Source organism: Bombina bombina, chromosome 2 (genome assembly GCF_027579735.1).
Source record: "Bombina bombina isolate aBomBom1 chromosome 2, aBomBom1.pri, whole genome shotgun sequence".
Taxonomy (NCBI): domain Eukaryota; kingdom Metazoa; phylum Chordata; class Amphibia; order Anura; family Bombinatoridae; genus Bombina; species Bombina bombina.
The window spans coordinates 76,620,795-76,633,900 of record NC_069500.1 but is presented as its reverse complement, the minus strand read 5'-3'; the positions used below and the strand labels follow the sequence as shown (position 1 = coordinate 76,633,900).

General features: G+C 32.9%; 1 protein-coding gene across 1 annotated transcript in view; it reads right to left on the bottom strand.

Moving 5' to 3' along the window:
* The window catches only part of DCC (DCC netrin 1 receptor), a 980,012-nt gene that overhangs the window by 105,704 nt on the left and 861,202 nt on the right, over window positions 1-13,106 (bottom strand). The window contains exons 18-20 of the mRNA XM_053701117.1: window positions 9,756-9,894; window positions 9,162-9,269; window positions 7,703-7,897 (exon numbers count right to left, since the gene is read on the bottom strand). Of these exons, the coding sequence (XP_053557092.1) occupies window positions 7,703-7,897; window positions 9,162-9,269; window positions 9,756-9,894 (442 nt within the window). The remainder of the gene's footprint in view (window positions 1-7,702; window positions 7,898-9,161; window positions 9,270-9,755; window positions 9,895-13,106) is intronic.

Here is a 13,106-nt window from a genome sequence, read left to right as displayed (position 1 = left end):
CTTGGAGAGGGATCTTCTGTATTGTATAGAGGAATCTGTTGGCGTTCTACAAATAACGATAATAATAATAATAATATCCATTTATTGTTTGGGGCTCTGGTGGCCTTATGCCTGAAAGCGCACATCAAATACTATAGAATAGAAGAATTTCTATCTCCTATAGCATTTATGACATTTTATCCACACAACCATTATTGCAATTTGAATCAATATTCCTCTTACATCAGTGAAGCATATGTAATTATTTAATTGCAGTTCCTTGCTTCCATTTGCTGAATTGACAAGTTTAGTATGTGGTTCATATAGTTTATACTGAGTAACCAATACAATCAGTAAATAAATACTTATGATTTGTGATTTTAAAGCTTAAACATGCAAAGGCCTACATGTATCAAAAGGCGATAAGGAGAGATTCTAAACTTGAGAAGCTGTCCGCACGCCTTTGCTGCATACGGGCAGCTGATCTGTTCATCCGCTGGCCCGTATGCAGCATTACACACTCTACTGATGCTTGCTTCTTCACTTGTGTGACCAATCACATGCGAGAAGGCACTGTCAATCACCAAGAGCGAGTAAGCCACCTCAGAGGTGACGGAGAGTGTAACAATCAGCATGTGCGAACCTGCCCCGCAAGGGCTCCTGTGTAACTTTCACTGCTTTGTACATGGAGCTCATAGTCTCTTTAAAGGGATATTGTAGTCAATTGTGTTCTTTGATTAATTTAAAAGAGGACATTTAAAATGCATTTCGAGTTTTTTTTTCCCAGGGGTGTGTCCTTAACATTTTTTTAGGCAAAAAATATTGTGACATGTGGAAATGAAATGCTGCTGTCTCATATGCATTTTTTTGAGTACAATGGCCATTTAAAGCAATTCTAACATCAGTTATATTTTGAATTAAATGGTTTAAATTATGAATTCAATTGGGCCAAATTATTAAGCACCGTATGTTCCGGAAACCGCATTTAAGAAGCAGCGATTTTTGAGACTCCGGACATCAATCTGCCCGATTGCATATGATCGGATTGATTGACACCCCCTGCTACCGGCCGATTGGCCGCAAATCTGCAGGGGCGGCATTACACAAGCAGTTCACTAGAACTGTTTGTGCAATGCTAAATGCCAACAGCGTATGTTGTCAGCATTCAGCGATGTCCGCCAGACATTGATAATTCGGCCCCCAATGGGCAAAAAAACAGGGCAATAGCTCAACTGTTCTTTAACGTATAATGTAAATTTTCTCTTAAAATAGGCCCTGCCATAAAAATGTTACAAAATGTATTTTATTACTCTCAGTATTTTTATATATTATGTTTAAAGGGATGGTAAAGTCAAAATTAAACTTTAACGATTCAGACAGAGCATAGAATTTTTAACAACTTTCCACTTTACTTCTGTTATCTAATTTGCTTCCTTCTCTTGGTATCTTTTGTTAAAAGAGCACCTAGATAGACTCAGGAGCAGTAGTGCATTACTGGGCGGTAGCTGCTGATTGGTGGCTGCATATATTACCCACTTGTCATTGGCTCACCTGATGTATTCAGCTGGTTCCCAGAAGTGCCAGATTGGACAACCGGGTGCCAGTATATTTCCAGGTGGGCCAGCGGTGTTGCAGGGCCACATCATCAGAAAAGGTTAGAGGGAGCCCCCCAACCAAGAGAGGGAATGAACCTTGTGCGCAGCATAGCACATCTATTTAAGGCCACTCACCTCCTGGAATCCTGAAGGTAACGGGCTGGTGGGGAGGCTATGTTGGCTGGGCCAGAAATGGGGGGGGTGCTGAGGCTGGGCTTGGGGGTTGGGCCGCTGATCATACATTTCTAGGGCCAATCTGATTACCCAGTCCAGACCTGGTTCGCAGTAGTACATTGCTGCTCCTTCAACAAACAATACCAAGAGAGTAAAGCAAATTTGCGATAAGAATTGAATCAGAAAGTTACTTAACACTGTATGCTCTATCTGAATTATGAAAGAAAAAAATGTATTTTATGTACCTTTAAGACTGAGAACAACATTATCATGGAATTTCTTTAAAAGTGTTTTACTGCAATGAAATACATAAAATAAATTATCAGTTTGTCTACCACAATAAGGAAGCAAATATAACTAAAAACTTGTCACATATAGATTTTTTCGTTTCTTTCCTTCCCAGCATTAGGTGGCACTGTACAATTAAAAATGTAATTCATTGCAGTGAAAATCTAGCTACAATCTCTTTGCTGAAAGATATTATATTGGATTACTGTATACGTGCAAAACATTATTTTGTTTTAGTGTAAGTACACTACACTTAACAGTACATTTTATAAACAAATTTATCCAGTGTTAACATTTTGTGGCTATTAAATACAAAATACGTAGACATAGAATTCTGGCATGAGGAAACAGCCAAGGCAAACTGAGGAGAACATTTTTGTTATAGTTTATTTAAACATTTCTAGATCATTTTCACTTTTGAATGTTTTAAGGACATTTAGTTGATAATTTTTTTAGGCCTTGATCAATATTTTTTTAATTTGGAATGGAGAAATAATAATAATAATAATAATAATAATAATAATAATAATAATAATAATAATAATAAAAAACCCAGCTACTTCAGAAAAAAAGATGTTAAAGTAAATTAATAAATTATTATATGTAGGTATGTGTCAAATAGGGAGTAAACTCAACTCATACAACACCTTTTAATTATTTGAGAATATTATTGGATTCTTGGGCGGGGGGGAGAATTGATATGGTTTATTAATACTATATTTATTTTTAACAAGAAATAAAAAAGATAGTCATTGTTATTAATTTTATTACAAAAAAATTCTAGAACGTGGTTTGTTATATTATTTAGATCTTATAGAAAACTGTTGTATGTTTAAACCTGTTGTATATTTAAAGATGTCTACATTAGTGATTAATACATTTAAAATAATGATTTAAAATAATAACATTTAAAATAATGAAAAGCAATTGCCAATTGCCAATCACTGTTAATGTTCTGCTTGCAGCTTTCGAGCAGGATTATACCTAGGACTATACCAACTTTTACAACTATAAACATTTAATAGAAAATGTAATTTCCCCCAAGCTTTGAAATACACATATTTCTATATTTCATCTTTACTCCAGTTTATAGCTAAGTATGCACTGCTGTCACCTACAATAACATGCAACTTTAAAGGGGCAGTAAAGTCCTAAAAAACTTTCATGATTTAAATAGGGCATGCAATTTTAAACAACTTTCCAATTTACTTTTATTACCAATTGTGCTTTGTTCTCTTGGTATTCTTAGTTGAAAGCTAAACCTAGGAGGTTCATATGCTAATTTCTTAGACCTTGAAGGCCGCCTCTAATCTGAAAACATTTTGACAGTTTTTCACCACTAGAGGGCGTTAGTTCATGTGTTTCACATAGATAACACTGAGCTCAGGCACGTGAAGCTCATAGGAGTCAGCACTGATTGGCTAAAAATGCAAGTCTGTCAAAATAACTGAAATAAGGGGGCAGTTTGCAGAGGCATATATACAAGGTAATCAAAAAGGTAAAATGTGTATTATTATAACTGTGTTGGTTATGCAAAACTAGGGAATGGGTAATAAAGGGATTATCTACCTATTTAAACAACAACAATTCTGGTGTTTACTGTCCCTTTAAGGGATGAAGAATCCTTTTAAACCTTTAGACTTGTTTATAATTAGTGACAGTGAGCTACAGAAGCTGATTTTGAATATGAATTCTGAACAAGTTAGTTAACATGAATTCCTAAAAGTGATCAAGCGTGCCCATCTAATTTTTTTTACATTTTAATCGGAATCAACTCTATTTCTTTGTGATTTAAATGCCAAGGATGTGTTTAATAAAATCCAAGAGAGCTGTCCCACAGAAAAAAGGGAAGATCCATTTGCAGCTGAGAAAATTCACATAATGTCAGTTTCAGCCATAACACACATGGCTCATTTACTTAATTGGTGGTGGGTAATGTTTCCAGGCAGAAAACCTGTCCACCTGCATTTGGGGCTTGTGAGGCACTGTCCCCTGCTCTGGCACAAACAATTGTATAGGAACAGAGCTTTCAATCATCGGAGAGAAATTAAAACAGGATGATTTGTGAGGTAAGGAAGTAGTGGCCTTATGACATTTGTGTCTTAAAGAAATAGAAAGGTCAAAATTAAAATGCGTATGGGTTAATTTTAATTTGCTAAATAACCATTTTTGCACTTACACTTCAATTAGCAAAAATATTTTTAGTAGAAGTTATTACTATTTTTCTACAGCATATGCACATATCTTGTGAGGGCCTGTGCACTAGTATTCAGACACTTTACCTTATCAGGGAGTCAGAAGTGGCTTGTATGACACAAATTACATCTTCAGATGCAATACCAACCACTGCCAGATCTCTGAGAAGGTGTGGTGTTTGATTATTGGTTCACGGGCCTTCAATGGATATGTGCATATTCTGCAAATAAACAATAACAACTTTTACTAGAAGCATTTTTGCTAATGGACGTATATTGCAAAAATCCTTATATATCAAATTGAAATGCATCCATGCACATTTCAATTTTGACCTTCCTATCCATTTAACTTGTGGTTTGTAGGTTCACATAAATAGGTCTTCACCACAAGGTTCCTAAGCTGCATACGCAACTAAGTAAAGCTCACCCTACTGATTTTAGCGGAGATTAAATCACTGTAATATGTATTATCAGTTCTACTTCTATCCCATAATTATCATTTATTTTGGAAAAAAATATAACTGGTGAAACTCATGTCTGTCGATTGGCTTACAATGCATTCACTGCATTGGACTCTATCATACCCAGAGGCAATATATAATTTCTATGTTAAAGAAATCCATCAAAGAACCTTAAAATTATTTGAATACATAGTGTGTTCTAGAGCTACTATATGTTTAATTAATTGTCCATACCTCTTATGTTCACTTTAGAAATCTATCTTTGATCATATTGCACTTTAACCCATTTTATTTTTTGTAGCCACTTTATTTTATAGAACTGTACAATCTGTTAAAGGGCCATAATACCCAAATGTTTAAACACTTGAAAGTGATGCAGCATAGCTGTAAAAAGCTGATTAGAAAATATCACTTGAACATCTCTATGTAAAAAAGAAAGATATTTTACCTCAAAAGTTCCTCAGTAGCCACCTCCCATTGTAAAGGATTTCTAAGCAGCATTTTAGTGTGTTTGTCCTGGGACATCTGAAGGGACTAGCATCGTGCACTCTCATATTATTTCACCAATCAGGTAAAGGAAGCTTACTATGAAATCTCATGAGAATTAAGTCAAATCTCATGAGATCACAGTAAGAGTTCATGACCTCAGCACTGCTGATGCTGATTGGCTGCTGTTCATTTCTTCATTTTTTTAAAAAAATTTACCTGCATCTGGGAGCAGCTGAGTATAACTTTTTACACAGAACTTACTCTGCTGAGCTGAGGAGATTGTGAGGTAAAATATCTTCCTTTTTTACATAGAGATGCTCAGGTGATATTTTCTAATCAGCTTTTTACAGCTATACTGCATCAGTTTCAAGTGATTTAGCATATGAGTATTATGTCCCTTCAAAGTATAATTTAGACACGGGCATTCAGATGCTTCCTTAGCATCCGAATGCTGAAGATGGCAGCCACTTGTGGCATTCGGCTGTTTTCAGAGCCAGGTTTCTTCTTGTCAAAAGTTTAAAACACTAAGGTCTGGATTTGCACAAATCTTAGTGTGTTGCACTTTTACAAGAAGGAATCCAGCTCCAAAAGGAGCCAAACGTCATGAGTGGCAGCCTTCTTCACAAATGGAAGCTAACGAAACATCAGAATGCCCATGCCTACTATCATTTATCTTTTATCACAACAAACCGAAGGAAAGTTCATTAATATAAAAAAAAGAGAGTTGAGATAACAAAAACTTCACATTTGTTATTTTAAGTAAAAAAAAGCAGGGTCACTTTATATTCATATTTTGGTATATTGGTATATTTCTGTCTGGATCCTTTAGTAACCACTAGCTTGTTTTCCCTTCTGCAAATAAAATTAACTGATTCTAAGTTTGTCTTAAGCTCTGACTCATTCTAACTCTGTTTTATCACATTATCATCCATAATGTCTGTGGTTGCTTATAATTTTGCTTGATGGTCTTCTTTTCCATGACTGTATTCTACTTATCTATCACACCACTCACCATTTATTGATAAAATGTGCATTATATAGAATGAAAAGTGATAACCTAAATGGCTAGCTGATAAAGTTTATTAGCACATAATTTTAAATTTTAATATAAGTTCCTCTAAGAAACAATCAAATGAGTCTTGGTGAGTGCCATATTTTTGACACTTAAGTTACTGTTAAAACACAGAGGATGGTTTGTCAGTAATAAAAGATCGGTGGGCTGAATTAGCACATTATGGATCCATATGTCCCATGAATTGGTTTTTTTTATAGACTATTTATATATAGTTATAACTAATGAATAGCTCTGAAGAAATCTGGGATAACATGATACCTGATATAAACAGTATGTTTACCTGATGATTAGATTCTTTAATCTTTTTCTTAACATTTTAGGTTTTACACATACTGAGCCTCCCTTCTGAAAAAAGTGATATGATAATAAAATACATTTTAAAACAAATAATGAACTTTCTTAACTCTTTATAAAACGTTTTATTGGCATTGCCTCTTTGGTAATTATACAAAATGAGTATCCTTTATATTGTCTATTATATTGTTTATGGTGGCTGTATATCTACACATTTTCTCCTATTCATCTAGTGATATATGTAAAGATTGTCAAAAATTAATTTTTGAAAATAATTTTAAAATACAGTATAGACATAAACGTCAAGGTTAAAATTTTAAAATTAAACAGTTAATTGAGACTTAATTATCAGAGGCCTAAATTGAATTCAACCAATTTGTGACACTAGCATATCATGGAAAAATCTTACTGTGAAAATTGTCCAATTCAAAAAGATTTGTATAGCCCCCATCACACCCAAAGATGTGAGTGACTCTACATTATAAAAAAATCAAACTTGAAAACAGCTAAATAGAAATAACCAAGAGACAAGATAATTCACAAGAACAACAGAGGTTTTACAAGTTCCATGTTCTGGGCCAAGAAACAGTTTTACCAATACCCCAAATATCTGTATTTTTAAGCCCAATATTGGTAATGCAGAATAAATGTAAAAAGTATGTCTTGTTATGTATGAAACTTTTACTAATAATATGAGAATACATTTAGACATCATTTCAATTAATCAAAAACACTTTAATTTCTGGTTGATGGTACATAATTAATTGTGCAATTTAATATAGGAAGTATCTTGTAAACTAAGAATGGCAACTCTGTAAACAAGTAATAAAATAATGTTTTGCTGGTGTTTGTAAAAAAGATGAAAAAGCTAATGTCATGTTATCTTTCATCTCTTAATAATATAACATCTAGCTTTTGCTACTAGCATAGAGACATTATTTATTTATTTTTTGGCCAGGCTTTCAATAACATCCTCTCTGTTAGCAGTAAATGCAACATTTCTTATATAAAATTTTTTTTTTTAAGAGGAATGTTTAAGAAAATAAAGATAATGTGCCTAATAATTTATTTTAGATTTAAACTTAAAAGACATTATCATTATGCTAGTTCATTTTAATTTATTTAAAATATTGACCATCTAAGATGACATACCTTTAGGAGTTCTGAAAGAAATTGGATCTGAAAGGGGCCCCAATCCTTTTGCATTACGAGCTTGTATCCTGAAGTAATAAGCGATATCAAGGTTTAAATCCAAAATCTGATGCGTTAGTCGGTCGCCGCTCACTGTTTCCATGATCCAATCATCTATTTGTTGATTCTTATCCAATGTGTAAAACAGGATATAAGCTAAACAATAAAGATCAGATAAATAATTTTGAGTATATAAAAGAACATAACATGTTTTAGTCCCCTCCAGTTTAGAATGTACCTTCATCACTTTTATAATTCTGGATACTTTTTTTTATATACAGGAGTTTGAGTTCTACTAAGAACCTAGGACTTAAAAGGTCAACTGAGCCTCTATCAGAGGATAACCAGCGACCAACCTGATAGACTGTTACAAGAACGGATGAAAAATTCAATAGGATAGACTGTTACAAGAACAGATTAGAAATTCAATAGAAAATATATAAATTCAACTTCAAACCTTGTACTGTATACCATTGTGTAAACATTTTATTTAAAACATGATTTTTTGTGTTGTACTTGCTGATTGGTTGCTAAATGTAGCACCAATCAGTAAGTGCTATCCATGGTCCTGAACCAAAAATGGGCCGGCTCCTTAGCTTACATTCCTGCTTTTTCAAATAAAGATAGCAAGAGAACGAAAAAAATTATAATATTAGTAAATTAGAAAGTTGCTTAAAATGTAATGCTCTATCTGAATCATGAATAAAAATGTGGGGTTACTATTCCTTTAATGAACCTTAACTATGAGCAAGGATCTTGCATTATTCAAGCCAAATTAATTTAAGAATTATAAAGAAAAATTAGAAATATGACTTGAAAATACAGTTTGATTTCTATCATATCTAATCATCAAATTACAATCTCTGCAAGCAAGTAAAACAGTTGTATATATTTTGATTCTACATTAGTCTATGAGAATTCTGCATGCATTGCATATTTCAGTACATTTCTGCTAGTTAAATAAAACTCCATATGTACCAAACACTGGTATGCAGCATTGCCATTGTTTCTTTGATAAGTAGGGATCTACAACAATGGCAAAGGTCAAAGTTTATATTGTCAATATTAAAGAATTGTAGTCTACTAAAACACATAAAACCTAAATCTTATATAACACACCTTCTGCAATGGTAATCTCTTTAGATAGTTTTTATGCTGATAGAGGTGTAACTATAAATAATTTTTTACATAGTGTTATATTTTAACATTTCTACCGTCTTATGAAATATTTGTTACATTTTTTTTATTATATTTCTCTTCATTACTTTTCTATAGTATAAATTATTTACAGATGCATGGAAAACAAAGCCTTAATCATTTATCATATTTAAACATTGTGAAAATCTAAGGAGATCTGCTAAAAAATACATTGAATGAGTAAATCATTTGATTTTTGTTTTTGCAGAATATGCACATTTACCTGTAATTTTGCCGTTGGCTTCTATTGGAGGCTGCCAGCTTACAGTAACAGCCCGAGGGTTCCCTTCCCTTGTGATCACTGTTAAATCCTTCGGGGCAGATGTTGGTGCTGAAAAAGTTTGAAAATAAGAAAACACTTTAGTGATCTAATGCATAAATTGAAAGTGTGATTTACTATATATAGTGTGAATGTTAAAGTATTGCTCATCATGCAAATTTGTTTTTGTTTTGCAATTTTTAAAAAATAAATAAAAGGTCTTTCTACTACTATTAAACTATAATATAAAATAAAACTAATTGTGCCCCAAAACATATTAATAATAATAGCCTGATAAATGGTCCATTTTCCTGTGATTGTCTAATTCATAAACTCATGCAAATATTTAAAAAAATCAGTAGAAAAACACCATAAGAATAAAAAAATAAACTGAAATACAAATATATGGTGCAATTTAAAATTATATTTCATTGCAACTTCCAAAAAATACATAAAAGGGTCTATAGACGGTATATATTATTAAATTGGAATATTGTAACTCATAAACTGAACACTATTTTCAAGTATAAAATAAATAGACACAAGACCTGAAATTACCTGTCTCATAGGTAGTTGCATGAGCTGTCATACTCCATGTGCTTGATCGTCTACCCTTTGTGACCATAACTGAAAACTCATACATTGTGTTGGGCTTTAGGCCAGTGACAGTATGACTTAATGATGTAGTATCTGCTGACTTAAAAAAACAGTCAAACAAAAAAACAGAAATTAAACCCATAGTAAAAATCATTTATCTAAACAATTAAACAATAATACAAAATAATTATAAAATAAATATTAAAAAAAACTATCAATTAAATTGTAATATTTCAGATAAGAATGGGCTTTGATTATGACCATGTATGTCCACATCTGGAAGGCCTCATATTTAAATAAAAGTTTACTTTGTACCAATCCAATGCTACCGAATTTTGCAGCGCTACACAAATAAATGATAATAATAATTATAATAATAATAATTCAATATCTCCACTAATAATTAGATTTTTTAAATCAAATTATACAGTTGGTAATTAAAGCCACACTTTAATTTTGTCTTTAAAATAAAAGTAGCTTTCATATCCCAGCTTTTTTTAAATAAAATAAGCGCTAAGGAATTTTGCAGCGCTATACAAATAAATGATAATAATAAAATAAAATAACAATATCTGATGTGTGAATTATGCCTCGTGATATTCTTCAAACATATAACAAGCACATTTAATAAATATAAAATAAACAATAAAATAATTTTATCAAATATAAACTGAGAATTTTGTAACTGACTATTTCTCAGTTACCACCAATAGTATTAATCTTTTAACATTGTCTTCTTCTTATGGTTCTGCTTGGCTCTTGGCTACATTACTTCTATTAAAAATCAAAAAACAAAGTGGATCATCCAACATTTTTATAAAAAGGCTTCTTTCTGTCTGATAAGCACTTTCAGCTAGATTACGAGTTGAGCGTTATGAGTCAAATAGCAGTGGTGTGGCCCATAATCCATCATTTTCCCTAACGCAGCCATTATGAGTCTTTAGCCTGTAACGCAACATCAGTACCGCACTCCTAAAAATTACGTTTTTTAATGGGATTCCCAAAGCGCTGGTATTACAAGTTTTGCGGTATGGCTAAAAAGCGAGCGTTAAATTCTAAAACGACAAGATCCTTAACACCATCTAAAGTCAGTAGTTATGAGTTTTACGCTACAAAGCTGTTACATAAAACTCATAACTAAAGTGTTAAAAAGTACACTAACACCCATAAACAACCTATTAACCCTTAAACTGAGGCCCTCCCGCTTCGCAAATACTATATTAAAGTTTTTAACCCCAATCTACATCTCCCAACATCGCCGCCACTAGAAAAAATTATTAACACCTATTCCGCCACTCCCCGACATCGTCACCACTATAATAAAATCATTAACCCCTAAATTGCCGCCCTCCCACATCGCAAACACAATTTAAATATTATTAACCCCTAATCTGCCGTCCTCCCACATCGCCCCCGCTATAATAAACCTATTAAACCCTAAACCGAAAGCCCCACACAGCAAAATATAATAAATTAAACTATTAACCCCTAAACCAAAAGTCCCCCTCATCGCAATAAACTAATTTAAACTAGTAACCCCTAAACCTAACGCCCCCCTAACTTTATATTAAAATTACAATTTCCCTATCTTAAATTAAATTAAAACTTACCTTTCAAATTAAAAAAACTAAGTTTAAACTAACAATTAAACTAATATATCTATTAAACTAAAATTAAACTAACTACCAATTAAAATAAACTAAACTACACATTAAAAAATACTAACACTACTCTAAAAATTACAAAGTATCTAATTACAAAAAAATAAAAAAAATAACAAACACTAAATTACGGAAAATAACAAATGAAATCATCCAAATAAAAAAGAATTACACCTAATCTAATAGTGCTATCAAAACTAATAGTGCTATCAAAATAAAAAAGCCCACCCAAAATAAAAAAAACCTAGCATACAATAAACTACCAATGGCCCTTAAAAAAAGTTAAACAGCTCTTTTACCTGTAAAATAAAATACAAAGACCCCCAATAGTAAAACCCACCACCCAACCATCCCCCAAAATAAAAAAACTAAATCTAAAAAACCTAAGCTACCCATTGCCCTGAAAAGGGCATTTGTATGGGCATTGCCCTTAAAAGGGCATTTAGCTCTATTACGGCCCAGACCCTTAACTAAAAAAAACTCACCCAAAAAACTCTTAAAAAAGCCTAACACTAACCCCCTGATGATCCACTTAGAGTTTTTGAAGTCTCGCTTGAACGATCTTCATGCCGGCGTTGAAGTCCTCATCTAGACGGCATCTTCAATCTTCATCAAGGCGGCATCTTCTATCTTGATCGCGGCAGTGCAGAGCGGGTCCATTCTGAAGACATACGGCACGTAGCATCCTCTTTATACAGTCGCCCAATACAATGAATCTTCAATGCAAGGTACGCGATTCAAGATGGTGTCCCTTGCATTTCTATTGGCTGAAAATGTTGAATCAGCCAATAGAATGAGAGCATCCGATTGGTGCCAGATGTCTTCAGGGTGGACCCACTCCGCGCGGCCGGGATCAAGATAGAAGATGCCATCTGGATGAAGATTGAAGAGGCTTTTTTTAAGGTTTTTTTTTTTTTTTAGTTTAGGGTCTGGGCAGTAAAAGAGCTTAAATGCCCTTTTAGGGCAATGCCCATACAAATGCACTTTTCAGGGCAATGGGTAGCTTAGGTTTTTTAGATAGTTTTTTTATTTTGTGGGTTTGGGGGGGTGGGGGTTTGTAATGTTTGTTGGTCTTTGGGTCTAATTTTTTTTCACTAAAAGAGCTGCAATGCCCTACAAAAGGCCCTTTTAAGGGCCATTGGTAGTTTATTCTAGATTAGGTTTTTTATTTTGGGGTGGTTTTTATGGGTATTAGAATAGGAATATATTTTTTTTAATTTTGATAATTTGTTTGTTATTTTTTGTAATGTATTTTTTTAGGGGGTGTTTTTTTGTAGCAAAAGAGCTGTTTTACTTAGGGCAATGCCCTACAAAAGGCCCTTTTAAGGGCCCTTGGTAGTTTGGGGGGTGGCCGTTGATATAGTATTAGGGGTGTTTGTTTTTTTGAGCAAAAGAACTGTTTAACTTAGGGCCCTTGATAGTTTATTCTAGATTAGGCTTTTTTTATTTTGCGGTGGGTATTTTCTTTTTTTTTTTTAAACGGTATTAGAATAGGAATAATCTTTATTTTTTTTGGATAATTTTGTGGGGTTTTTTTGTAACGGTAGTTTTTTATGTAATGGTAGGTTTTTTTATTTTTTGTGTTTTTTTTTTAATTTTTTGTAATTTTAGTGTTTTTTTATTTTTTTGTAATGTTAGGTTTTAGTGTAAG